General features: G+C 44.1%; 4 protein-coding genes and 1 pseudogene across 4 annotated transcripts in view; 2 read left to right on the plus strand and 3 right to left on the minus strand.

Annotated features, from left to right (window-relative positions):
• The window catches only part of LOC123128208 (PHD finger protein At3g20280), an 8,354-nt gene extending 2,153 nt beyond the window's left edge, over positions 1 to 6,201 (plus strand). Inside the window, exons 2-5 of the mRNA XM_044548149.1 lie at positions 3,040 to 3,352; positions 3,751 to 5,467; positions 5,743 to 5,861; positions 6,032 to 6,201. Of these exons, the coding sequence (XP_044404084.1) occupies positions 3,040 to 3,352; positions 3,751 to 5,429 (1,992 nt within the window). The 3' untranslated portion in view covers positions 5,430 to 5,467; positions 5,743 to 5,861; positions 6,032 to 6,201. The remainder of the gene's footprint in view (positions 1 to 3,039; positions 3,353 to 3,750; positions 5,468 to 5,742; positions 5,862 to 6,031) is intronic.
• Positions 6,202 to 6,297: 96 nt separating this feature from the next.
• LOC123128209 (uclacyanin 1-like) lies at positions 6,298 to 7,445 on the minus strand (annotated as a pseudogene).
• Positions 7,446 to 9,071: 1,626 nt separating this feature from the next.
• Positions 9,072 to 19,099, plus strand: LOC123129669 (putative receptor protein kinase ZmPK1). Its single transcript, XM_044549739.1, has 11 exons — positions 9,072 to 9,257; positions 9,861 to 10,041; positions 10,161 to 10,364; positions 10,703 to 10,960; positions 11,069 to 11,284; positions 11,373 to 11,528; positions 11,598 to 11,909; positions 12,027 to 12,114; positions 12,305 to 12,453; positions 12,852 to 13,175; positions 16,667 to 19,099. Exons 2-11 carry the CDS (start codon positions 9,988 to 9,990, stop codon positions 19,082 to 19,084), a joined length of 4,179 nt encoding a protein of 1,392 aa, XP_044405674.1. The 5' UTR covers positions 9,072 to 9,257; positions 9,861 to 9,987; the 3' UTR covers positions 19,085 to 19,099.
• Positions 19,100 to 20,421: 1,322 nt separating this feature from the next.
• LOC123130871 (uncharacterized) lies at positions 20,422 to 23,770 on the minus strand. The gene is made up of 2 exons (XM_044550662.1): positions 23,177 to 23,770; positions 20,422 to 20,712 (listed from the first exon to the last, which is right to left on the minus strand). Exons 1-2 carry the CDS (start codon positions 23,462 to 23,464, stop codon positions 20,572 to 20,574), a joined length of 429 nt encoding a protein of 142 aa, XP_044406597.1. The 5' UTR covers positions 23,465 to 23,770; the 3' UTR covers positions 20,422 to 20,571.
• A 681-nt stretch (positions 23,771 to 24,451) lies between these two features.
• LOC123130870 (BTB/POZ and MATH domain-containing protein 1-like) lies at positions 24,452 to 25,203 on the minus strand. Its single transcript, XM_044550661.1, has one exon. It carries the CDS (start codon positions 25,187 to 25,189, stop codon positions 24,503 to 24,505), a length of 687 nt encoding a protein of 228 aa, XP_044406596.1. The 5' UTR covers positions 25,190 to 25,203; the 3' UTR covers positions 24,452 to 24,502.
• Between the last annotated feature and the right edge of the window lie 2,647 nt (positions 25,204 to 27,850).

Consider the following 27,850-nt stretch of genomic DNA (forward strand, 5'->3'; position numbering starts at 1 on the left):
TATCAGACTAGTCCGTCATTGCTCAAGAGCGCTTTCTCCTAAGACTGTTAGAGGGGGGGGGGGGATCTGAAACGCTTGAAAAATAACTACAGGAAGAAAACCTGGGGTAGGGATATCTAGCCATTATTATCATTTTACCACGGTAAAGGCTGCAAAGTGCCTTCTATGGTAACATCTACAAACTGATTGGTCCAAATCATAAACCGAGTCGAAGATCCTATGATTCCGGATATTCCAGCACGTGATGTGACCATGCTAATAGAGCTGCTTTTTTCATGCACATATATTGAGCAAATATTTATGAATCAGGTTTTGGGCTCCCGAGCACACTGGTGCTTGGAATCCTGTCCGACAGACATTGACTTGTGATCTGTGCCAAAATGGTTATTTAATCAATATATATGGGAGTATACAATAGTAATACAAGGGATATGTATAGGAAAACAGCGTGTTTCAGTGCGTCCAGGACGTGCACAATGGATATTAATTTCATCAGCGGGTGATGTGCGCGTACATGAGATAGGTGGGCTCAGCATGGTTTTCGAGTCGCGGGACTAGTCGCAACTAGTTGTCGACTAGTCGATGAGTCGCAAAAAAATGTCGACTCGAGTCACGAGTCGCGACTAGTCGCAACTGCAGGCTCGACTTTCCGAGTCGCTACCCCGGAGCGACTCAGATGAGCCGTGACTCGAAAACCATGGGGCTCAGCTATGACACTTTGATCGTGATTTTGGCACGTAAATAAATTATACTGCCTTTTTAACCTTGCAAAAAAGGTAAGCAAGCAAAGTTCTAATGGATGTGTACAGATGAAATGAGAAGTTATACAGGGCTATTATGTTTAACCTCACAAAAAAGTTATCGAAAATCATGGATGTGTAAAAATGGAATGATAAGAATCCACCAGTCCAATTGTAGAAGGCTTGTTCTGATTCATTTAAGCCAACATTCCTCTAATTCGTCTACACCAAACTTATTACAACAAGAAAGCCTTTCAATCCCAAACAAGTTGGGGTAGGCTAGAGTTGAAACCCATAAGATCTCAAAGCCTAGTTATGGTTCTGGCACGTGGATAGCTAACTTCCATGCAGGGATGGCAATGGGGACAATCCCCTATTGGGGGCCCTGACATCCCCATCCCCATCTATTACCAATTACCCCATCCGCATTTACATGACCGGGGATGAAATTTGCCCATACCATCCCCATTGGGGAACGGGACCCCATTGGTTCCCCCTTTCCCCATAAAATAATCATATATGAATATATGAATATAATGAGGCACTCTAGCTGGTGAATGGGTAGTGGCTGAGTAAGGCAGCAACATGCCCGGATAAGACGATGTGTTACCTTTGGACCTAGTGCTACGGAGTTGCCTTGTCCAAGTTGCAGCCAATCTTGTCCATTTTGACTTCTTCGTCATGGCGGAGACTGAGGTAAGGTAGGGTTAAAGTTTTTCAAGGCTTTTGTTGTCCTGCGAATTTGTTTGTGAAATTGTTAGGGTTGACCGCATTGTGTATATATAGGCATATACATGGTCCAAGTGTTATATTTAAAAAGTGGGTTACCGATGGAATTGGGTATGGGGAAGAGGGTATTGTCCCCATCCCCATCGTACCCTACGGGAATAAACTAGTTTGGTAAGTATCCCTATGGGGAAGGTTTTTGCCAATCCCCACCCCCTAATAGATGAAATCCCCATGGGTTTGGCAGGTATGGGGCCAAAGGCCATTGCCGTCCCTACTTTCCACGTACGACACACCCCTGTCCTTGGCTAGTTCTTTGGTGATATTCCAGTCCTTCAAATATCTCTTAATGGACTCCTCCCATGTCAAGTTTGGTCTACCCCGACCTCTCTCGATATCACCGGTCTACCCTGACCTCTCTTGATATCATCGGTCTACCCCGACCTCTCTTGATATCATCAGTCTACCCCGGCCTCTCTTGATATCATCGGTCTACCCCGACCTCTCTTGATATCATCAGCACGCTTATCCTTCCGCTATGCACGTTGTATATGCCCAAACCAAACCATCTCAGATGATGTTGGACAAGCTTCTCTTCAATTGGTGCTACCCCAGCTCTATCATGTATATCAACATTCCGGACCCGATCCTTTCTTTTCTACCTCACCAAAAAGATTACAATGCTTTTGAAGGGTAGCTGCGTGGGACACGTAATTAGCTAAAGTCAGCATTGCTTTGGGTGGAATTTAATGTGCGCAAAGCATTAATCATACTAATAAGTTATATCATGAACTGTAGGAAATTGTAGAAATGAAAAAATAACAAATAGCTAAATTTGGGAAGTAATATTTTTTTTTACTATGATGAGCAATTATTTCCAAAAATAATTATCTCTGAGATATTATAGCAAGGAAAAAATTGAATTGCTGGAATAATGAATTAAAAAAGAATAAGTAACAAAGCACGTGCTATGTTAGGTAGGCAACTAGGGCAGCCTACGTGATAATACCTTGCAAGCATACTCAGATATGCAATGCTACGTGGACATGTGTTCTGGGATATTAGTTAATGGCCCTGGCAGTGGCAGAGAGAGAAATACAAGGAGAGAACTAGAAATACAGTATCATATACGGTTTAGTACTAGGCCTTGTACAAGCGTTGATTTGACACCTCACATAGCAGCAGATGGCCAAGATAACAAGTGCACTGGGGCTCGGGAGCCAAAGCGGGTAAATATTTAGCTTTATGTTTTTCAGGGTTCTAAAATTAACGTCTGTGACTTTGGTCTCGTTCTGAATTTACCTCTGTTAAGCTTACTGCTTCTATCTTTGTGATGTCATTTACTATACTGTGTGTATATGAGTGTACTTTAAAGCACAGCGATGTTTAACTTGGTCATTTGGATATGGATTTTTTTTATCTACTGATTATGTATTGCTTGGCTAGCTAGTAACTGTTATGAGATTAACTAATAATCCTAGCTGCTGAATTCATTTGAATTATTTCTGGTCTATGCTAAACACAATATATATCTGCTCATGGATCATTTTGGCTACCTTCTTTTGTTATATAGATGGAAGAAGTCAAGGAATCTCCAGTTCAACCAACAGCAATCACACCTCAAACGACTGTCTCGAGTGGAACAGCTGAATTCCAGCCGCATGGGACTCCCATGTTTGCTGTTGGATCTCATAGGACCCCACCAGGTGCTGCAGCCTTGCCTACTACTGCCCCAGTAACTTCTACCTCTGTAATGGCCTTGAAACAGCATGGATCATCTCCTGTAAAGCCAGTTACCAACCATTCAGTTGTTGCACTATCCCAAACTGGTCAACCACATGTTAAGTCGGAAAGAGGTGTTAATGGTCCTTTGAATCTAACACGAGGTACTGCTCCATCATCTTGTCTACAGCATTTCATTCTTTAAGTAAACACTTGATGTTTTTAGCTCATGAATACCATTCTTTCTAGAGTGTAGATTAAACGCTGTAACATGTTTGCTTGGTTCTGGAACGATGTCTTGCTTTTGCCTATGATTTTACTTCTACATAAATGTTTTGTATTGTGAACTCCTTAAATATGATGGTTATGGATAACTGAAACTGTCTAAGCTACTCTTCATATAGAATTTAAAACTTTACTCGAGAATTATTCCTAAAGGTGCTTTCGTACTCAGTTTCACTCTATTACTTCCTCCCATGTCTAAAAATAATCTTGGTATGTGTGATTGTTTTTGGTTTTCCTAGCTCAGAAACTAATTTGGCTGTGTTGCCCACTGCTGCAGCGTCTGTTGGCCACTTGAACAAACCGTTTCACGATACATCTGCTAGGTCCAATTCAAATGCTGCTGCAAGTAACAATCAGGTCGTGAAAAATCAGGACACAAAGGTAGCGGCAATTCAAGCTGTGACCGTAAACCCTGTTATGGGGCATCAGGCTACACCAGGGACAGCGTCTTCTGTTACTCCAAAACCTATTTTTGCCAACCACAATGCAATAGCGAAAAGTGTTCAAAATGTTCTGCAACAACCTGCTAATCATCCTAGCTGGACTCCACCATCAACTGAGTATATGCAAGCTCGTTTGGACTGCCAAATATGCAAAGTTGCTATCATGGATGCAAACAGTTTGCTTGTTTGTGATGCTTGTGAGAGGGGAGCACACTTGAAGTGCCTTCAGCATTATGGTAACAAAGGTGTTCCTATAGCTGACTGGCATTGTCCAACATGTGCAGCACAGAGCAAGGGTAAACCCCTTCCACCAAAATATGGCAAGGTTACAAGAACTGTTGTAACATCACAGTCTGGTCCACCTGTTGGTGGAACACAGTTTTCTGTTCAGCGAGTGGGGGGAAATACGGTTGCAAAGGGAAATCACCAAGCGCTTGCTACAAATGGAAACATTATCAAGCCAAACTCCATGAAAACTGGTAACACTGTAAAAAACAGTCCTGTATTGGCTCTGAATGCTGCTACTGATCTCTCGCAATCACAAACAGTTTCCATCTCCGGGCCTGCAAAAGGAAATGCTAATAATGCTGAAACCTCCTCTAATGATATGGAATGGAATGAGCAATCATGCAGCAGTACAGGATGCGAATTCACTGCTGGTAGTGAATTATCTTTGCACTCTGTGGATTCACCCAATGATACCGTTCACGGGCAGCAATCTACAGTCACTTCTAGGGCAAATTGTCCAGATAATTCTTCTGCTATTGCTGCTGATACGAAGATCAAGTCTGAAGCACAGTCTGAAGCCCCGGGCGGAGCCATGAAAATGGTTGATAAAAATGTGACACCTGTGGATCAAGCAAGCAATATTGGCAGTGAACATAATAAGGGGACTCGAGCAACCTCTGAGCCAGAGCTAGATACAGAGAACGATGTGGACATTACTAACAAAGAAAAACCAATAGATCAAGGTAGCGCTGTTGTTGCGGAGGAGAAAGCCCACACTAAAGCAACCTCTGAACCACATACAATCAAAGATGTAGAGATGACTACCAGCACTGGAATCCCCATAGGTCAAAGCAGCAACATTGCTATGGAAGAAAAAATCGCTGGTGAAGATAATGCTGGAACTCAGGCAACCTCTGAGCCACAATTGATCAAAGATGTGGAAATGACATCAGTAATGGATGAAAAAAGCAACGTTGGTATTGGAGAAAAGCCCCAATCTGAAGCGACATCTGCAGTCAAAGATGTGGAGATGACCATTGTTGCTGGAATAGAAGCAGATCACACACAACTAGCAGATGGATCAACTGAAAATGGAGCAGGAGAACCTCACCATGAAGAGGCATGCATAGATAAGTCTGACTTCAGCGAATTGTCAGGTCATCATAACAACCATCAATTAATTCCAAATGGGGTGCTACCCGCTACAGATGAAGCTTTATGCAGACAGGAGACTGAGGAGGGTGACCTTGTGGGTTGCAGTGCGGCCCTAAGAGAAGACAACTAGATTCAGATATTAGTGTTGCATCCAATTTACTTTTGCAGGTGCGTTTCTAATCCAACCAGTTATTAGCTTATCATAAATATATGTTTTAGTCATAGTGGAAAATTTACTCAAAATTGGCTGTTTCTATAGCTGATTTAGAATCTTATGATGCAACCGTGGCCTAACTGAATCCTCATGGTCTAGTATGTGCTTCACAGATGAGACCTAGTGTAACAAACAAATGTCATACCCCCATCCGCCTTTTCAAATTGTAATTGCTAAACCCTTTCAGATTTAGCAATTTGTACCTGACCTTATGTTTAATCTTCAACAGATGTGGGGCATGAAGGATGCACCAGTAGATCAGCTAGCATCAGTGATTAGCCATGCTCTCTTCATTCTCCAGGATCACCTATTTAGATTTATTAGTGATGGACAACCATTTTCGTCGAGGTTTGTTCTGCACCCCGACCTCTCTTAAAATCCTTCTATCTGTGTTCTTGACTGGTTTGCCCCTTGAATGAAACACGCTCACCAGATAGGTTATTATTACACCAGTTTGTCGGCATCGCCCAGCTCATTCTTCATTTCTGCTGACACGGGTTTCCCTTGAATTTATGCAGATGCCCGGAGCCTCTTGGTGCCTCGTGAGGTTGTTGTACTTTATGTGGTTCATTATGCGTTTCTAGTTAGCGAATTCGTTCTGTTGCTCTGTGTTAATCTGCGATGCTGTAATTAGACATGCTTTGACTGGGGACTGAATCGTTTGTCATAATAATGACATTTGCCGTCATGATCAACTTGTGCCAAGGAGACGAGAGCTTACCTTAGACTGCATCCATGCGAAGGTGATGAAATGAACCAAAGTGAAAACACCGCAATGTTATATTAGTACAACTCGTCTGACAATGAGCTATGAAATAAGTGAGTCGTTACCTGTACTAGTGAATTGTTGTTGCACCGAGGGCATACATAATCTAATGGTTAAACATTAATCATGCCTGACATAAATCTTATACCTATCATATTCTAGTCTTTGGTAATTTAATTTGATTTGAGTATGAGTAAGTGAAGGCTAAGAAGCTTTTTGATTTAGTCGAGGTTTTGGTAAGATAGGATTTGATTTAGTTTTTTTTTGATTTAGCTAAGGTTTTGATAAAATTTGATTTGATTTGATTGATTTATAGTACATGACGTACACACATAGGATGCCATACATATGCGTGTAATCATGGCGTTCCCCGTCATAACCCGATCAAACACAGCACGATCGTCGTGTTCATGCGCCCAGGAACAGAAAGCACCACACGGAGACCAGACGCAACACACGGCGCACCAGCTTGGGTGCCACTCGACGCGGACGGCGCGGGCGCCGCTGTGGCAGCTCGGTTCTCCGACCGCGGCGACACCGTAGCCCGCACGTCGACCCGCAGCTTCAGCCCGCCCTGCACCTGGCGGGGTCTGCGCTGAGGAAATACCTCGTGCCTTGGTCGTCGAGGCCTACCCTGCTGAGCCCGTCCGTGTACGTTCTGATGGCGTCGCCGGCCTCGCACGACTCGAACTCTGCCTCGGCGACGCCGGCCTCCGCCGCCTCAGACGCAAACCCTGAGATCGAAAGGTCAATTTATGGTGTAGCTGAAAGATGCTGATTCTTCAACGCGATTCGTACGGGTGGGGTGGACTTACATAGTACATAGTGTGCCCCCGACCGTGAAGAGCCTGCCCGCCGAACAAGGCGAGGACGTCGGAGGCCACGGCCCAGCCCGGGTCGCCTCCGACGACGTGGTGGACGGCAGCAGCGGGTGCGGCTCCTGCGACGTACTGATGCATGGCGGCGGCCAGAAACAGAATGCCGGCGGCTCGTGGCGGAGACGAAAGACATGATGTGTGGTAAGACGAAGATGGACACACGATGAAACGAGTCATTTGCAATACTTGGTTGGCTAAAAGTGGGCTGTCTCGAGCAACCACTCCAGTACTCCAGCCACGAGAAGGGTAAGGTTGTAGGCTCTCAGTTTCTGAAAGGTCGTTGCATGACAAAAGAAGAAGAAGAGTTAGGCTAAAGCTCCAGTGACGAGAACGGCAAGGCTAAGGTCGAGAGAACAACCAGTCCAGTGCTCCACTCGTATTTGTTTTCGCTTGAATAATGGCAGCTTTTTTCTATGATAATGCTAACTGGCGGACGTTCGTGGGGAAGGAACTCCCATCGAACGCCCTTACAGCCGTTTGATTGAGATCACTTGGCCCACAATTATACTTACATCACTGTATAGGTCTAGATCACCTGTTGGAGAGGCATTTTTGGCCCCATGTGATGTAAAAAGTTAGTTTTTACATCACCAAGACTATTATAAATTTTTGGCCCCATGTGATGTAAAAAGTTAGTTTTTACATCACCAAGACTATTATAAATCACCTGTTACAGATGCTCTGAGGTTGCGTTTTCAACTCATTAGAGGCATATATGCCCACTTACCAAATGAAACTTTTACAGAGTAGAGTTTGAGAGAAGTGCATATTACACCCCTAACTTTAGCCCTAGTCTAATATACACCCCTCAATTCTAATACCGTCTAAAATACACCCCCCAACTCTCAAAACCGGCTAGAATTCAACTCTCTCCTCCTTGTTGACTGTTTTTGACCCAGTTTGACCGGTTTTGACTGAGTGAACAGTAAAAAAAAGTTTAAAAACAAAAAAAATATTTTTTTGATAAAATTCAAAAAGTTCCAAGTTTTTGCACCGCGTGAACAGTAAAATCAAAAAAAAAATCACCTTTTCAGCATGTTTGGATACCTGAGTAAATTCGAGATGTCCGTAAATTCGAAAAACATTCAAAATTTTCAGCATGGTGAACAGTATTTCGGGAAAAAAATCCAAAAAAAATCACCACGCGCTCAAACATCATCCATGCAAAAAAGGGTTTTAAAAAAACCGATTTTACTGTTCACCAAGCTGAAATTTTGAAAAAAACTTCGAGTTTACGGACATCTCGAATTTACTCAGGTGTCCAAACATGCTGAAAAGGTGATTTTTTTTAATTTACTGTTCACGCGGTGAAAAAAACTTGGAACATTTTTGAAATTTTTCAAAAAAAATATTTATGGTTTTTAAAATTTTATTTTTATTGTTCACTCAGTCAAAACCGGTTAAACTGGGTCAAAACCGGTCAACAGGGAAGGGAGGGTTGAATTATGGCCAGTTTTGAGAGTTGGGGGTGTATATTAGACGGTATTGGAGTTGTGGGGTGTATATTAGACTAGGACTAGAGTTGGGGGGTGTCATATGCATTTCTCTCGTAGAGTTTCATACTTCCTCCGCCCCAGGGTTAGATAGATACATCCGTATCTAAACACATCTAAAACAAATAATTTGAAAATGAAGGTACCTTCCTGAATTATTTAACATGATACGGATGTTCTTTAGATTTCACGACCCCATAGTCCAAACTCTGCCGATCCACAGCTCCAAATCCTGATTTAATAAAAATAATAATAATCTGTTTTCAGTCGTGTCATCCGGTCAGCGAGTCAAGCGTCGACCGCCGCATCCTCCTCCTTGGCCCGGGGCGCACCGCCCGGTGACCGCTTCGTCGACCGCCACGTCGCGCCGATCCCACACACCAACTCCACTACGGCCACACCCCACAGCCAACACCGCCACACCAGCAGGCGCAGCAACACAGCAGTGCCACTGCCACCACCGACCACCGCCCCCTCCCCCTCCTCCTCCGCCATTCCCCTCCCCGAGCGCCGCACAGCGGCGGCCAGCTCCCGCCGCCTCCCCGACTCCCCGCCCCCTCGCCCCCCGCCCGCCGCCTGCTTTCTCCTTCGCGCGATCTGGTATCTGGTAAGCCTCTCTCCACTGTCCACGCCGAGATCTGGCGAGGCGGCGCTTAGCGTGGGTGAGCGGAGAGTTTGCGAGCGAATGTGGGATCCAGGGGACGGCCTCGGCCTGGGAGATGCGATCGCCGCGGCCAAGGAACGCTTCTGTTTGTCCCCCACTGGTTCAGATTGCCCGGTGTTTCTGGTGGTTTTAGGAGGTGCTTCCGGTAGTGGAACTGGTGAAAATCTCTGCCATGTTTGCGGTTTTGGATTTGTGCGACCTACGTGATTCGTCCCGTCGTCATGTTCTCGACGCCGCTCCCTCTCGGTCTCCGGCCGCATTGCGCCGGTGGATCCTTTAGGTTTTGGACCGGCATTGGCTGTTGAAACTCCCAAATGTAGACTGCCTGTTTCGCTTGCTGTGTGGCAGTTATTTATCACGTGGTACTACAGTTTTGCTTGGGCCGTTAGTTGTTGTCTTGTTGAAGTAAAGTAATTAACATTTAACCGAATGCCTGCCAATTTAGGGTGGACATGTCAAGTTCGGTAGTACTAGCTGGTATGCCCATGTGTGTCTTTAGTTTCACCATCTATTTGTTTCCGACTGATTTGAATGCTCAACCAGCAGGCGCTGTTCGATTAAGCATTGGCGTTGGGAAGTTCAGAAGCACATTTCGTCATCGCCGTAACCATAAGCTAGACTTCTCTAGTCATATATCCTTCAGCCCTCAACGAAAGGATTCGTCTATTCTGGAATGGACGCTTTGCACGGCCAAACCTCGTGTGGATCATTGCTACAAAAACTGCAGGTACATGCTCAGGCTGCTCGTTACTTTATAATGCCATAAAAAAGCAGATTCTTTCATTTGGCATCTGATATGATGGTAAGGTGACATTTCTTCTTTGTTTTCTGTTTTCGGATTTTCAGTTAGTATGGGATGAAGTTGGTGAGAACGATGAGGACCGCGACAAGGTTCTGTTTCAGCTGGATCAGGAATGCTTGGATGTGTACAAGAGGAAAGTTGATCAGGCACTCAAGTCAAGGGACCTTCTTCTCCAAGCACTGGACTACTCAAAGATGGAGCTAGCCAGGCTCGCTTCTGCCCTTGGAGAGAAATCCATAGCAACAAGTGTAAGTGAAAATACATGTCTGCTTTCAATAATGTTAGGCTAATTCAGTCTGTCTGTAACTCTGAAGAAATGAGGCATGCTTGACCCACTAGTGTCTTCGGCATTCTCAGTGTCGTGTAGCAATGTTTTGTGTGTTCTTTGTTGGATTTGTAGTTCTGCTCTGCTCTGCTAGATTACTTTCAGTGCTTGCCTTGTTGCTACTTCCACATAAGTTCAGTTCAGAAGCAGTTGATCTTACTAGTTACTGGTTTGCTGCATGCCAGATGTCAGATGATACTTTCACATGTTTTCATAATTATTACAAAAGGGTGTAAGATTGATAGTTCTTTATGTTTGCAGCCTGAGAAAACAGCACGAACAATCAAGCAACAGCTTGCTGCTTTAGCTCCAACACTTGAACAACTGGGCAAGCAGAAAAAGGAGAGAATAAATAAATTTGCTGACATAATGTCAAGAATCGAGCAAATAAGGGGTGAGATTGCTGGCAATCTTGAGATAGGCCAGCAGGTAGCAATACCACAAATCAATGAGGATGACTTGACAGATGAGAAACTTCGGGACTTCCAGTCTCAGCTCCAAGAGCTCGAGAAAAAGAAGGTATGCATTTCTCTGTTTCATTTGCTTTGTAGTAGTGTTCAGTGCTTATTGATTGTCATATCTTTGGTTTCATGGAGAAGATAAGATACATTTTTCTTGACATTACAGAGGGAGAGGCTGAAGAAGGTACTTGAGCATGTGAGTACAGTACAAGATCTCTGTTCTGTATTGAAGATGGAACATTTTAGCATAATAACTGAAGTTCATGAGAGTCTAGATGACTCTGTTGGTAAAGACCACAAGAGCATTAGCAATGATACCCTGTCAAAACTTGATAGGACAATAGCTACTCTTAATGAGGACAAAACATTGAGGCTAAAGAAGGTAAGGCATATGTCCAATTATGTACTTGCCAATAGCCACTCTATTTTTACGTTCAATTTTGTGAATATGTTCAAAATATCATTTCCAGCTTCAAGAGCTTGCCACTCAGCTAAATGATCTCTGGGATCTCATGGACACACCAACGGAAGAAAGAAGCTTGTTTGATCACGTTACCTGTAACAGAACAGCGAGTGCTGAGGAAGTCACCGCACCTGGAGCACTTGCTCTAGACATAATTAATCAAGTGAGATGAAGCAATATTGTCATTTTATTCCTCTAGTATTCTTCTTTGACCTTTTCCCCCAATATTCAGGCTGAGATTGAGGTTCAAAGATTGGATGAGCTCAAATACAGCAAGATGAAAGAAATAGCTTTTAAGAAGCAAACCACACTGGAAGACATTTATGCGGGTGCTCACATCGTAATAGACACAGCAGCTGCCCATGATAAAATATTTGCGCTGATCGAATCAGGGAGCATGGAACCTACAGAATTGATTGCTGATATGGATAGTCAGATATTGAAAGCAAAGGAAGAAGCTCTAAGCAGGAAAGAAATTTTAGATAAAGTTGAGAGATGGATATCTGCATGCGAGGAAGAAAGCTGGCTTGAAGATTATAACCGAGTATGCTAGTCTCTAGTTCTAGTAAATCATGTTATCATGCTTGTATTCTCTGTGAACTGGTGCGACTAAATTATTCCTTTCTGGAACTTTTTTTCTTATAGCAAATTTCTTTTGCAGGATGATAACAGATATAATTCAGGCCGAGGTGCCCACCTGAATCTCAAACGCGCTGAAAAGGCTCGTATTCAAGTTAACAAAATTCCAGGTGCTTTTGTTGGCGCATAAGCAAATAATCTTTGCTGTGACACTGAATAAACTTATGCCTTCTTTTGATGCATTTACTACAATCCAAGTGTAGAAGAGATTCTTTGAGGGGAAATGCAGAATAGGCAAATGCTTTTCTTCTCAATTTATTTTATTTTCCTGTCTGTTTGCTGATGTAAGCATTCTTCTAGGCCTTGTTGAAACTCTGGTGGCCAAGACAACGGCTTGGGAAGAGAATCACGGTCTATCCTTCACATATGATGGTGTTCCTCTTCTAGCTATGTTGGATGAGTATGTGATGCTTAGGCAAGAGAAGGAAGAAGAGAAGAGAAAAATGCGGGTTAGTGTTACTTCCTTTATTGCACTCTTGGAAGAATTTAAGTGCCAAGTAGAAACTAGATATTGAACCTGAATGTACCTGTGTCATTCTAGTTATATAACGTTCTTGCTTTCTGTTAACTGCGATGTAGTTACAATATGTTGCTTCCTTGGGTTTTCCAGATCTCAATCTGCCACACTGGCCAATATGCGTAGTTTCTGTCTCTACCTCTTCTGCATACTAAAAATTCTCTCTCAGTTGCCAGTTTGCCACAGTTCTGAGTTACTTTGTGTTTGGTTGAAGATATGTAATGTTCACATATAAACCAACAAGGATGTTGAAGTGATACTTATCCATGCTTTTGATCAAATGTTGAAACTGCAATCAGCTGTCATAGTTCTGTTCCTTTCACATTCCAGGAACAAAAGCGCTACACCGAGCAGTTACTGAACATCGACCGTGAAGGGCCGTTTGGGACACGTGTCAGTCCCTATAGAGTGGCCAGCACAAAGAAGGTACCTAGCCCAAAGCCCAATGGCAGCACGACCAACGGGTCCCCTGGTAGAAGGCTCTCGATGAGCACTCAGCAGAACGAGAGCAAGAGTTCCCGGTCTGCTGGTAAGAAAGCTGCTGCTGTGGCGGCACCGCCGAAAACACCAGCTTCCCCGAATGAAGCTGCAACAGCGAAAGAAGACAACGCGTCCATTCAGCACACGGACGCCGATCCGGTCCCTTGTTCACCATGAACTGTTGCGTTCTTCTCGCTCGATTGCCCTGTACTATTTTTGTAGTGATTTCTTGGTAGGTTCAGAACTGGAGTTTGGTTATCTGATTCTTGTAATCGATTAGTGGTGGTATCCTAACGTCTGAGTAGTTGTACTAGATGTCTAGCTTTAATCTATTCCTTGAAAGTAAGAGAGGCTCTTGCAGGTTTGCGTCGTTTTTACTTACCTGGGTGTACAATTTTGTGGTTGGTAATTGAGAATTTTCTTTACTGCACTTGTGTCTGTTTGTTTAGCATCAACTCTCTGCATTTGGAGCATGGATTTTCTTTACCTAAAATAGCAGGATAGTGTACTATTATAAATTTTATTCATTAAATAATTTATACTACCTCCGTTCTAAAATATAAGACGTTTTGGTAGATAGCCTACCAAAACATCTTATATTTTGGAATGGAGTACAAAATAATGTGAAACAGAAGCAGAAAATGAAATTACAAGAAATGTTACCTTTGCCCTATGGATAACCATGGCAACATCCACATTCCATCCGTCGAAAGGAGCTGATTACTTTCTAAGGTAGGAAAACAGGAAAAAAAGCACAAGAATTACTTGCACTAGCAAGCATACATGTACAATCTTGTTAGAATTTGGAATTTGAATACGCAAGCATGTCTCGACTAACAGAAATAAATTTTGTGCATTCAAATTATTATGGCATATACCCAATAAAGTAACAACGGCGCACAATCAAAGTCAGAAAAACATATCACATGCCTTTTTTCTTAACAAAGTACAATCGAAGTTGCTCACATACACTCATCTTTATGAACGCGCACACACACTCTATCCCTATGAGTACCCTTGAGAGACTGAGTTGACACATTATCTTGAGATTGACGAAGTGGCCATACACCTTCATAGTTGACGCGTCTCCTCCCACTGAGCGCACATCATCAGAAGGCCTGAAATAAATTTAGAAAAATGCAAGTATCAATGTCAAATATGGGACTTCAACTCTAATGGGCAAAAGATACCTCCTAACCATCCAACCACATTTGCACACATTCCATGCCTTCGGATATGACTTTCGAATCACTACTGTGCATAAACCTAATTCAAGTCCACATCTGAATCTGTTGAGGACTGCATGTGGTCGGTACCTCTCCAGCATTGTGCCCCGGTCGCCCAACCCTCTTATCCACCTCCCTTGGCCCCTCCTCCCATCGCCATGTTGCTTCACGCCGTCATAGGGTTCCTTGCAGGTTGTCCACCCTATTCTCTATTGTCGCCCCGCCTTTCCCTTCTTTTTTAGCAACACACCTGGCTGACTCAACAAAAGCATAATATGGTAAATATTGTAAATCCACTAGACAGAGCATGTGACGTCAACTCAATATTTAGGAAAATAAATATGTTGAACCATACTTTGGTGTCTGTGCTGCTGCAGTTGCAAGTTTTTTTCGCCCACATGGAATTGAACTATTAACATAGTACTCCCTCCGGTCCTTTTTAGTTCGCATATAAGATTTGTTTGAAGTCAAACCTCGTAAACTTTGACCAAGTTTATAGAAAAAAATACAAACATTTAGAATGTGAAATCAACAACATTAGATGCGTCATGACTTTACTTTTCATATTGTATAAATTTAGCATTATAGATGTTAATATTTTTTCATATAAATATGGTCAAACTTTACGAAGTTTGACTTCAGACAATCCTCATATGCAAAGTAAAAAGGACCGGAGGGAGTATGTCATAGACTTACTATTATTTCATCACAGTAAAAGTAAATATCTATGATAGTAGTAATAACGCACGTGAATGCAACATCTTGCCTAATAGTTCTTTTGTTTGCAGCATTGCAAGGTGAATGAATATGTAGGAAATAAAAATGAAACATCAAAATTATCCAAACCTGGAATGCCCGCAAAGGATATTTTTCTTAAAGTCGACCAGAAACATAACACATTTATAAGTTGAAGCTGCCAAACAAAAAGTAAATACAATAATAGATGCATACACCAGTCCAGTAGCTTCTCCACAAGAAGGAACATGCCTCATTCCAAATCTCCTCATTCAGGCATAATGGGTTTAACCCGGGTGCTTACATTACATACATCTTCAGTTGCTAGTCTCCAGTTATCTTCCGTGACTTTTTTGGCATTTTGAAAATATATAAAGCTTTTAACAAGAAAGTAGATAGTAAAGGTAGTGCAAACTACTCAAAGCTTCCTAGAATAATGGCATGCCAATTTTTCATAAAACAACAACAAACCCCTACCTATTTGATTCAACGTTAGCAGTTTGGAATACCATCAGGATATGCTTCTTCCAAAATGCTATCTGTACCCTGAATTTGGTAGTTTATCTATTCAGAGAATGTGTTCAAGAATGAAGTTAAATGTATAATATGGAACAAAATAAGTAAGACAATGAGAAGCAACAGAACCAGGGTCATGTCTACAATATGCTTGAGCTGCATATGCACAATATACAGAGGAGCAATGCTTTTTTAGGACATCGTCTTCGGTGGAGTTTTCTCATCAATGCTTAACCCATAGCAACATTTTAGTAATTTGCCCATAGGAGCATCCAATTATTTCAAACTGTGACAAGGCAGTGCATCTCTGCAACCAACTGCATTCCCTGGTGTCGCCTCAAATGTGTAACCCATTGATTTGAACCTACACCAAGAGTAACAAACGTTTGAGTCCAGGATAGGGGGAGTTCGACAAAAAAAGATATACTAAAAATAAGTGAGGTTGAAATAGTTATAGTTGATTGCCAAAATAAATAGAGGGAATATCATACTACCATGGCAAGAGGTCGCCACCAACCTCAGCATCAGCGGGGTATATAAAACTTTTATCACTTCTATCAATGAACATACAGGTGAGCCATCTTCCCCTAAACTTCTTTGATGTATTATTACAGGACTATCATTGAATGCAAAATCCGTCGGTCACACATTCACACAAAGACTACCATCATAATAGTCAAGTAACGAAAATGGATGGAAGAAACTAAAACAGATTGTGACTTGTTGATAGCGCAAAAAATCCATTGTTAATCTCGCTCCATATATTACCGTTCCCCATATAAAATCACGTGTACTTTTCCAATACTATCAGCCAACCATGCCTTTAGATCTACAGCAATGTAATAATTTATTTAAGTAGAACCAAGATAAAGACCTGACCATCCTGAACTTAAGAAGTCCCCGCTTATTAGGGGGCTGCCGGATTGGTCGAGTGAAAAAATTAGCTATGATGGAGATGTGTGAAATCAATAACACAGAGGTTGTGGAGGGCAGAAATATTAAATGGGACAATCGTCCAAATGATCATGTCGCAAATCGGTCCAACAGATTAGGTCATGATTATTAATTACTCTTCTTAATCACTCGCATGTGCTGACTGTGTTGTTTAACACTTTGAATGCAACTTGATCATACAAAACTACGAAAATACCATACATGAAAGTGATTTATCTCCTCTCTCATCATCAGGCAGCAGCAGCAGCTTCCTTTCATGCCATTATGGCAGCTTCATTTTGGATCTTGAACATCACATTCCTTTTGATCTCTTCCTTTGTAGCTCCCACTATAGCAGAAGTTGGCCGTGCTAACTACCTGCACAAAGGATCTTCACTAGCCGTGAAGCATGCCTCCCATGTCATAGAGTCGCCTGACGGCACCTTCTCCTTTGGGTTCTACAACCTTTCATCCACAGCCTTCACCCTGTCGATCTGGTTCACCAATTCGGCTGACAGGACCATCGCCTGGAGCGCGAACCGGGATCGCCCCGTACACGGGATCGGGTCCAAGGTCAAGCTGAACACTGATGGAAGAAGCATGGTCCTCACGGACTACGATGGCACGGTCGTGTGGCGAACCAACTCGCTGACCGCGGAGGCCGATCACGCGGAGCTCATGGACTCCGGGAACCTCGTGATGAAGGATCAAGGTGGCAACATACTGTGGCAAAGCTTCGACCATCCGACCGACACTCTGCTACCAGGCCAGCCAGTGACGGCCACTGCAAAGTTGGTATCAAAAGATCTCTCACATCCCTCAAGTTACTATACATTGAGTTTCGACGACCGATATGTCTTGTCGCTCGCATATGAGGGGCCGGATCTTTCTAACCACTACTGGCCTAACCCTGACTACAGTAGCTGGATGAACTATAGAATCTCCTATAACAGTAGTAGGAGAGCTGTGCTTGATAAGCTGGGTCAGTTTGTGGCTACTGACAATACCACCTTTCGTGCCTCTGATTGGGGCTTGGAGATCAAGAGGAGGCTAACACTAGACTACGATGGTAATCTCAGGCTTTACAGCCTCGATGAATTTCATCGGAGCTGGTACGTTTCTTGGGTGGCTTTCTCCCAGCCCTGTGACATACATGGCCTATGTGGTTGGAATGGAATATGTGAGTACTCACCAACACCACGCTGCTCTTGTCCTCCTGGCTATGTGGTCAGTGATCCAAGTGACTGGAGCAAGGGCTGCAAGCCGGTGTTCAACCTCACCTGCGGCCAGCGTACGGGCTTCGTGCGCATTCCTGAGACCGACTTTTGGGGCTCCGATCTGAACTACACCATGTCGACGTCCATGCACACTTGCAAGGAGATGTGCTTGGGGAGTTGCGCATGTGTGGCATTTGAGTACAAAACTTTTCCAAACGCCTGCTTCCTCAAGTCTGCTCTCTTCAATGGCAAGACGCTTCCAGGATACCCCGGCACGGCATATCTCAAGGTTCCCGAGAGCTTTCTGTCGCAGCCGCACACGTCTGACTCTGTTCTTCATCATGGCCATGCCTGTGATGCATCAAACAAGCAGACCGTGAGTTATACCACGCACACCAATGACGGACAGGGTGCAATGTGGCACTACTACTATTGGTTCCTCGCTGCGTTCTTTCTTGTGGAGGTCTGCTTCATTGGTTCTGGCTGGTGGTTCATGTCAAGACAACACTCGGCACGATCAGAGATCTGGGCAGCAGAGGAAGGCTACAGGGTGGTGACGGACCATTTCCGTAGTTTTACCCACAAGGAACTGCGGAGGGCCACTAAGAATTTCAAGGAGGAGCTTGGCCATGGGCGACATGGCTCTGTGTACAAGGGGATTCTGCACGACAGCCGTGTAGTCGCAGTCAAGAAGCTCAACGACGTGAAGCAAGGTGAAGACGAGTTTGAGGCCGAGGTGAGCGTGATCGGTAAGATCTACCATATGAACCTGGTGAGGGTGATGGGCGTATGTTCAGAGCGCAATCACCGACTGCTGGTCTACGAGTATGTAGAGAATGGCTCGCTGGCCATGTTCTTGTTTGGTGACAAAGGGCCACTGCAATGGCATCAGCGGTACAAGGTCGCGGCTGGTGTGGCCAAAGGCCTCGCATACCTTCACCATGAGTGCATGGATTGGATCATTCACTGCGATGTGAAGCCTGAGAACATACTTCTAGACATGGATTTCGATCCCAAGATCAGCGACTTCGGGTTCGCAAAGCTGCTGCAGAGAGGCCAGGCTGATCCCGGTAGCATGTCCAAGGTTCGTGGAACTAGAGGCTACATGGCTCCAGAATGGGTGTCCACCGCCCCCTTAACTGAAAAAGTGGATGTTTATAGCTTCGGGGTGGTGCTGCTGGAGCTGGTCATGGGGTCTCGAGTATCCGAGCGGGCTACCGATGGCCGCGAGGATGCCGAGGCTGCACTGCAGCAGCTAGAATGGACAATTGAAGAGAAGATGGAAAGTGACGACCTGACATGGATCGATGGCTTTGTGGATCCTAGGTTGGAGGGTGACTTCGTGTATTCGGAGGTGCTGTTGATGCTGGAGGTGGCTGCTATGTGCTTGGAGAAGGAGAAGAGCCAGAGACCGAGCATGAACCATGTGGTTCAGAAGTTCCTCTCATTTGACTGAATTTGGTGACTTGTGTTGCCTTTCTTCTTGGTTTACCTTGCTGAATTCTCCTTTCCTATTGTGTGGTTGGGTATGTTTCACTTCATTGTTGTGGAAACATAATTTCATCTCTGTATGTGCCCTTAAAACATCTCTTTGGTGTAGCAACTAGTATTTGTTTGTTGAGTAGCATATGTGCTGCTGCTGCTGAAAATTTTGTTCTGTGGGTCTCCTCCATTTTATGTGTTATGTTTGCATTGTTGCCCCCTCCTGTACTCTGGATCTTTTATGTGTGGTCTGCCTATTATCCTTAAATGTCTCGCTTTGCATTGAAACCTACAGTTCAATTTCTTGTGGATACCTTGTTGAACTTGGGTACTGCCATGAGATAGCTTGCCTGAGGTACCTTGTACGTTACAACAGCTCAATTTCCCATCCAAGTTCTGCAATATGCATGCAACAAGTAATTTCCTTACTGTTAAAACAAATAATAATACCTTCGAAAATTCTGTAGTAAGAAAACTTGAAGAAAAAATGTTGTGAAAGGACAAATTGGAAAGTAATAGTGCAGAAAAACACAAATAAACCTACATATGGTGCTCACAAATAATCTGTATATTGTCTTATAATACATTACGACATCATACTGGTTAATTGAACCATATCAAACAAATATGATAATATTATTTTTGACAGAATATTTGATAGTGTCTTGGTAGAACAAATTTATAATGTTCTTGAGAGATCACAACTTGGTGAAAAAAATCAGAGAAATGCATCCATCAGTTTTACTTACCACCCATCCAAAATATTATACTGAATATAACTCTTCAAGCATAGTAATTTTCTGGTTTATGGTTATGCTTGCTCACAGTTGCTTTCCTGTTGTATATCTAACGGCGACAGGGGGGCATCATGCTAAAGACACCTTTTGTTTAAGCATTAACATATTACGATTCTTATCATGGTTTCTGAACCCACATGATGCAGTAACCATCCAAATTCACATCTAAAGAGAATATCTGAATCCAGAACAATATTTTTTCTACTAAGACCCAAAAGCAACCTTGGCTCATCTAAACTGAAGACGGGGAAACTATTTGGGGCCGCAATGTATTGAATCCAACACATGCACATCCTGAGCACTCATACATATTTCCTATCTAAAACAGAGCAAAATTTTAAATTGCACAACTAAGGTCAGGAGTCACACCGAAAATTGAATCTTATCCTCAAAGGGTCTACAAATATTGTCATTTAATCAGGTGTGTGGACAGCCCCTCCAACTTAATGTGGTAGAACCATTACATGTACCACATACCTGTTTGAAAACAACATAGTACTGGCCAACAAAGTTACCAAGGCACTGAAGACCATATTATTACACAAAATGCAGGTATTGATCAGTATGGAATACCATCCTCCTCAATTGCATATAAAAAAAGGTACAGTCACACACTATCTGAATTTTTGATTATTAACAGGAGCCGATGTCTTGTCGTCCAGAGTTAACTGAGCGAGTTAACAGAGCGTCGTATAAATATACATTGCTGTTTCGCTTCAGGATTCCGGTACCCGAACTTTGCCAAATTAGAAACCTCTCTACCACAGAAGACACGGCGCAGGGCAAGACATGTATAGTCCCAACCCTGCATTTCAGAGCAGCGGTGACTGTCAGATGTAATGTAACAGAGTTTGCAGAAATACCCAACCAATTTAGTATGGCATCTGCTCAAATTCAATGGCCTCTTCTCTCCACCGGCAGGCAACACTGCTCAACTAAGGATCAATGAAAGTACTTCCTCTGTCCCATAATATAAGAACTAGCTTAGCCCGCGCGGCGGCACGCCGCGCCTAATGCTTATCGATACGATGTGTCCATTTACAACAAATGTTACTGGTTTAAGGTAAGACAACCCTGTATGTAGAAAGATAAACTGGAAAGAGGCATAGAGAAATACACATTGTGACTCATTTATTCTCGCCATGCCGTTCTATAAAACAAAGAGCATGCTACAATGATAACTTCCTTCTGTTAGTTTCAGTATATAAAGGCACCATTAGCCGAGGGAGTGTCATATTAGTAGGTAACATGATAGAGTTCAAACATGGGGCAAATAATGTGCATGAACCTATGCCTGAATCAGTCGTTTATGACCATATAGACTTCAGCTATACATCAAGATAATGTTTGTGTATAAAACTGGAAATACCAATGTTTATGTATATATAGGAAGAAATACCAATAGATACGACCATCTGTTGCAGTTTTTTTGTCTGACCGGTGACTAACTTGCATTCATGACATAGCAATTGGAAAATATTTTCTCAACCAGAAGCCAGGCAAAAGTAGACACATTTCACTTATCTTTTAGACTGGTCATTGTCTCATAACATTCAAAGGAAAAATTAATATACAACATAGAGAAACATAGCTAGTGAGATGGGAACACATCACATAAAGAAGAAAAGGTACAGTGATACAAATTTTGATTCATAAAATAAGTTTTTTCCTCTCAAAAATATAAACTGGGAGAGAAAAGTAAGCTTTCAAAATCAAACACTGGGAGAAAAACGTAAGATGTCCATGTAAAGTTGGTGTGCTGCAGAAAAGAATGAATACTAAAACCGACAACTCACAACAACACCTTGCATTGTCCTGTTGACATGGTAAGCATTTTAACAGTTAGAACATGATAGTACAAACTTAACAGTTTTCATATAAATAACAAAATCTGGACCAACGTAAATCTAAAATAAACAGCAGGTCAAGAGGGCCATTAAAATGCATCTTGTTGTTCACCTCCAGTAAGCAACATGAGAAAAATAGGTTGTTAATAACTTGCCATTGCTTGCGTTTTTTCACCCTTAAGGATCTTATTATGTAAGTTAATAGTGTGTCTTCCAAATTCATCACAACTTGATGCCTGCATACAGATGAGAATAGGGTAAAACCATATTTTAGTATTGATGCCTACATACAACAAATATGAGAATGGGGGTAAACCCATATTGTTTAGTAAGTATAGAGAACCGGTGAAAAATGAGTTACAAAATAAATCTTGTAAATAAATAGTTTTGACTGGAATTGGTTCAGTTATTAATTGTAGTCAAGTGACACATATGTTAGTAAAGCATGACAGGCAACAACTAACCAGTGCTGTCCTTCCAATACTTCAGGAAATTATGTAAATTGTGGGCACATAAATCCACAACTTAATCTATATCCAATTAAATGTAATATCTCTACAATATAAGATAAAATGATTCATGTCTAGGTGCGGCCATCATTGCTGCTTGCACTTGAATCACGGAGAAACAGTACACAGGTTCAGGATGAGTTAAACAATGCATCAGTTCAGCTTCAGAAGCTTGTTCTGTTGTCTGGTACTATAATGGCCAGAGCCAATGCGTTTCTTTCCGAGAGCCATTACGCTGAGCTCTAGAGAATTTTTTTAAAAATTTCTCCATGTTTTTGTGTCATGGCATACTTAGAAAGATATATAGTACGTAGTACAAAGTATAAGCACATGTATTTTGTAGTTAATATAAGAACCTTTGAGCTCGTATAAGTAAATAAATACAAAGATGTACAGCCTGCCAGTGCTGCTTTCGGCAAGAGAGGCTTCTATGGTTGTACGTTGGCAGCGAGAGGGGCGACATCGTCGTCCACAGCGCATACAACTACAGAGCACGGACGCCGGCAACGCAGCAAGCACACGGACGCACACCTGACTTACACACGATTACACGAACTGACGAAGCTAGTAACCACTAACCAGCACACTGCACACACACGCGCGCGACACAGCAGGAGCGCACAAGCAGCACACGCAAACAACACAGCACGGACGGCAGGCCGCACGTCGTAGAGAGTGAGGAAGAGACAACCGTTGTGTACTCGCCATGCCCACGGTAGGCCGAGGCGCGGCCGGCCGGTGCACTGCGCACAGAGGCACATCAGCGGGCTGTCCCGCAGCGCTAGGTGCCGCCGCTGCTGAGCATACGACCACACACAGGCACAGCCCCGTTCCCGGGTGGAACAGCATCGGCGTAATCAATCACAAATTCACAGGCCGGTCGGGTAATACAAAAACAAATTGGTGTGCGGACCTGAGATCGAGGACGCTGCAACGATTGGATCCCGCGGAGGGCTGTCTCCTCATGCGGCTTGGACCAGGCCCTGTCGAGCACGCCGTATACCTCATCGAGGTCCGGCACGCCCTCCCGGAGATAGTAGCAGAGGGCTCCCCGATAGAGTTCACAGCGTCCAGTATAAGTCGAGGTCGGCGGGGTCGCAGCCGTAGTACCGGTTGTACTGCACGTTCCCGTCGCGGTTGTCGACGATGAACTCGCAGTCCCGAGCAAAGCGCACACCTCGTTGAGGTGGGAGGGCACCATCCTGTGGTTGACACAACGCGGAGGGGGGAGGAGCAGGGGCGCCTCCTCACAACGGCTTAGGCGAGGTAGCACCTCTACGACGCGGGGCAAAGACCTCCGGTGGTGATGGAAGAAAAGGCGCCAGCGGCCTGGGCGAATGTTTGATCGAGATGGCGACGACGTGACACCGGATCGCAGGGCACTGGCGCGCAGATTGGAAGGTTGCGAGCTCGCGGTCTCCGTGGCCGCTGCGGGCAGGCCGACGGAGAGGAGCGAGGGCGGCCCAGCGTCAGCGTAGGGGGAGAAGAGGCACTCGAAGTCGCTGCCGGCCTCGATCGGCTTGGCCTTCCGTCAAGAACTGAGCTATGTATTTATAGAAGCCCAACAACGTCGAAAAACAACGATAAGCGGCGGACAAACCGACTAAGCGACATCACGAACCATCGCAGCGCTCCAACTACGAACACAAACACAACACGGCAGCAAAGTCTAGAAGCAGCAGGAAAAGCGGTTGCATGGGCCATAGGTGGTCACATAAAGAAAATTAGCTGTACATGCATGGCCCATCCACGTCGCCGTATGAGGTTTCACCGCCCGACAAACCAGCCGTTTGATCTGGAAAGCAAATCTCCAACAGAATGGCTAGATCCACACGAATAGTTGGACATCACGTTAAGAAAATTTTCACGGGACAGTTAGATCCACAAGCAGATCTTACCCCTCCACCTACCAAACTAATGCACGTGTCCAACACCAGATTATCAGGAAGTCATTTTCACACAAGTGGCGAAACGTCGAAGCGAAATCATCTACTGGAATAGAGGCTTGGGTATGCTAGTGTCCAAAACGTTCTTATATCATGGAATGGAGGGAGTAAAAAAGAGACGGAAAGAGTACATGCAATGCAAGACAAGTATTGTCTTTACTATAAGAACAAGAGACATGGGTGATCTGATTCTGATTACAGCGATCTCATGCATTATTCACCGGCATCGTCTCAATAAATAAACCGTGTATAATACTCATAAATTGCTAACATGTACTTCCTGGAAACAAAAACTAATGTTTACGGCCGAAGAGGCGAAACCAGATTGATTTAATGCGGCCCTGCACCGACGTCGCGGACCGGCGTTGCACCGACGTCGTGGACGCCGAGGCGTAAGGCTTCTCCTTCTCCAAGGCCCAGCTTGACGCGTGGCGGCGCGTGCAAAGCTCGTCCGTGCAGGCGCAGGCCAGCCCCATCCTCTCCAGGTCATGCGCCTGCACGACCTCGTCCGCCACCGCCGACGTGCTGATGACATGTATGTCGCACCGGACGGAGAAGCAGTCGTCCACGAGGTACTCGGAGCTCTCCAGCTCCTCCCTTGTGATGAGCGGGTAGAACCAGAAATCGCCCGTGTGATCGAAGCTCGATCGGTGGCTAAGATAGTGCGGCGTGGCCGGCGCCGGCTTGCCGTGGTGAGGGACCAGCGTGAGCCGGACGGTGGCGTTGATCGGCTGGCTGACGCGCTCGGTGGTGAGCTTGAGGGCGAGGGCGACGTACTCGGTGTTTTTCAAGGGTCGTGGGTAGTACACGATGCACCACGAGCACCCGGCTGCCTCGAACTCGCATGATCGCAGCTTCGCGCCATTGCGGAGCTGCTTGCTCTGCGAGTAGCCGGCGATTTTGAGCAGGTGGCAGCCGCCGGTGGTCGCCGTAGTGGAGATGGTGGAGGCGGAGACGATGTCGCTTTCCTGTGACGACATGGTGGACTCTACCAAATACGCAGCACCCAAGAAGATGCCAACGACGATAAGGATACGTAGCGGATTTATATACACGTACGTCCACATGCCTTATTCTTAGATTAGAAAAACGGTGCTGGAAGATCGCAATAAACATTAAATCTAGGACGCCGATGAGTGCCACAAGTGTGGGCGTTAGAGAGTCCGTTCACATATTTTGTGTGGTGTATAAGAGAAACAGCCCACACACTTACGTGTGGGCAAAACAATTAGCGCCCACACGTCTTTTTTTCCCCTTCCGATCCCTCTCACACGCGTGCGTGTGGGCGAAATTGATAACGCCCACACGCCCGTATGTCAGGCCTCGTGCCTCCTGGTCCCGCACGCCACGTGTGACGGTCACCGCGCGCCCGCAGTTGCCATGGTCCAGACCCTCGTCCATATTGGTTTAATTGCAGTTGCCATGTCGCTGAACTACGGTTGCCATGTCGGACAACTGCAGTTGCCATGGTTGCTCAACTGCAGTTGCCATGTATGGTCTGATCTAATGTAGTTGCCATGATTTCATAACTTTAGAAGTTGCCACATACTAACACTAGGCAGTTGAGAGAGTTGCCATGTGCTCACAAGCATGCTAGGGCAGTTGCCATGTAAAAAGGAAAAGTTGCCATCTGCTTACGTGCACGTTAGGGCAGTTGCCATGTACATGCACGTTAGGGCAGTTATCATGTACCATGCAAAAACATATGGCAACTCGGTAAAAGAGAGTTGCCATCTGCTTACGTGCACACTAGGCAGTTGCCGTGTACCCTGCAAAACACATGGCAAACTCGGGTAAAAAAAGAGAGTTGCCACCTGCTTATAAAAGCACACTAGGGGCAGTTGCCATGTGCAGTGCAAAAACACATGGCAACTAATAGCTTGGGTGTGGGAGAGGAGAAGAGCGTGTGGGCAAGATGCCAAATGCCCACACACTAGCCCTTGTGTGTGCGTACAAAGTGGCGTGTGGGCGAACTGCTGAACGCCCACACACCAGCCCCTCCTGTGTGGTGAAACGGCCGTGTAGGCGACCGGCTGAACGCCCACACACCAGGCCAGTCCTACATGGCACTAGAAACATACCAAGATTCGTGCGCTCACGAACGGACGCGGATCCACGCGTGTGGGGAGATGCAAACGCCCACACGTGTGAGCGTTAACATTTTCATAAATCTAACTCCCCTAAAAAAATCTAACTGATTTGGACCTTTTCTATAGGAATCCGTTTGGGCTATTAAGCATGGACGAGACTTGCCTGCTCCTCGCTTGTGCGTCCATCTATGCTCTCACATTCATGGCTTGATTTGATTGGAACAAAACGATATGGTAAAATTAATTGGTGTTATACCTATATCTATCTATTTATATCTATATCTATTATTATATACCTATACCTATTAATAAAGTACAGAGTGCTTCTGCCTGTCCACCGTTGTATATTTTTTTATAAAGGATTGGACTAACTATCGACTGATCGGTAGTTAGTAACAGATCCAAACGATTTCTTCAGCGTCGGAGGCTGCGTACACCAGAACGATTTCGAAAGGCAACCGTGATAGTGAGTGTGGCGTGCGAGCCGGTTTCTAATTGGTTTCCAACTCTGTATGCATGCATGCATATAAAATAGAAATGATGACATCAACAAAGATTCCAACGAAAATCAAAATTCAAAATGTTTTGTAGCCCAAACCACCGACCCGATCGAAAATTGTTTTCACATAAAAATAATAGTCACGACGAGACCTTCGAAACAAGATCTCTATATTGATATGTTCTGACGACATTATTTTTAGTAAAAAGTTACCACGTTTGGGGTATGCAAGTTATCAGGACGCGGAGTTTCTGCTCTCGGGCTCATCTGCACCCGCGCTTGAAAAAAAACCAAAACAAAGACTAGAAAAAATAAAAAAAAATCCACTTTTTTGTGTGGTAGATGATTTGATGCGTGAGGTCCGTTCCAAATTTCAACTCATTTGGACATCTAAGCAGCTCTCGGCAAAAAAGACAAAATCGGGGTCTGTAAAAAGGTTTACTGTTCATGCACTGTTCTAACCATATTTGTCTTTTTTGACGAGAGATGTCCAAATGTGTTGAAATTTGGAGCGGACCTCACACATAAAATTATCTACCACACAATTTTTTTGGATTTGTTTTGGATTTTTCTAGTATTTGTTTTGATTTTTTCTGAGCGGGAGCAGATGAGCCTGGGCACTGAGTTGGATTTCCGAAGTTATCACGTCTATCTTACATAAGTTACCATGATGTTTACATAGGCAAATTCCGGGTATACAGATGATTTCTTCCAACTTTCTCCACACATGCAAATGCACATAAAGTGCACAAAGCTAATGTCATCATAGATTATCTTTATTTTGATATTTCAAAATGTTTTGTAGCTCAAACGATCGGTTCGATTGAAAACCCGTGTTCACACAAAAAAACGCCATGACCAAACCTTCGAAACTAGATCTCATGTTGGCATGTTCCGCCGACTTTTTCTTCTGGATCAAAAGTTGCCATGCTAAGTAAGGTATCAGCTCTGTTTTACATATATTACCATGTTATTTACACAGATGTTACCGAAGTATATTTTCAACAACTTTTTCCCCAGGGTCAAAGTTATTTTCGTGTCTTTACATAAGT

This window comes from Triticum aestivum, chromosome 6A (assembly GCF_018294505.1).
Source record: "Triticum aestivum cultivar Chinese Spring chromosome 6A, IWGSC CS RefSeq v2.1, whole genome shotgun sequence".
Lineage (NCBI taxonomy): Eukaryota > Viridiplantae > Streptophyta > Magnoliopsida > Poales > Poaceae > Triticum > Triticum aestivum.

What these genes read in the sequence shown, in the direction of transcription:
- LOC123130870 (XM_044550661.1), bottom strand. Translation starts at nt 25,189, where the DNA reads ATGTCGTCACAGGAAAGCGACATCGTCTCCGCCTCCACCATCTCCACT.
- LOC123129669 (XM_044549739.1), top strand. Translation starts at nt 9,988, where the DNA reads ATGGACGCTTTGCACGGCCAAACCTCGTGTGGATCATTGCTACAAAAA. An exon ending in CATTGCTACAAAAACTGCAG is followed by an intron (nt 10,042 to 10,160) that starts GTACATGCTCAG and finishes TCGGATTTTCAG; the next exon opens with TTAGTATGGGATGAAGTTGG. An exon ending in AAGAGCTCGAGAAAAAGAAG is followed by an intron (nt 10,961 to 11,068) that starts GTATGCATTTCT and finishes TTGACATTACAG; the next exon opens with AGGGAGAGGCTGAAGAAGGT.
- LOC123130871 (XM_044550662.1), bottom strand. Translation starts at nt 23,464, where the DNA reads ATGGTGCCCTCCCACCTCAACGAGGTGTGCGCTTTGCTCGGGACTGCG. An exon ending in TGCAGCGTCCTCGATCTCAG is followed by an intron (nt 20,713 to 23,176) that starts GTCCGCACACCA and finishes TCTGAAATGCAG; the next exon opens with GGTTGGGACTATACATGTCT.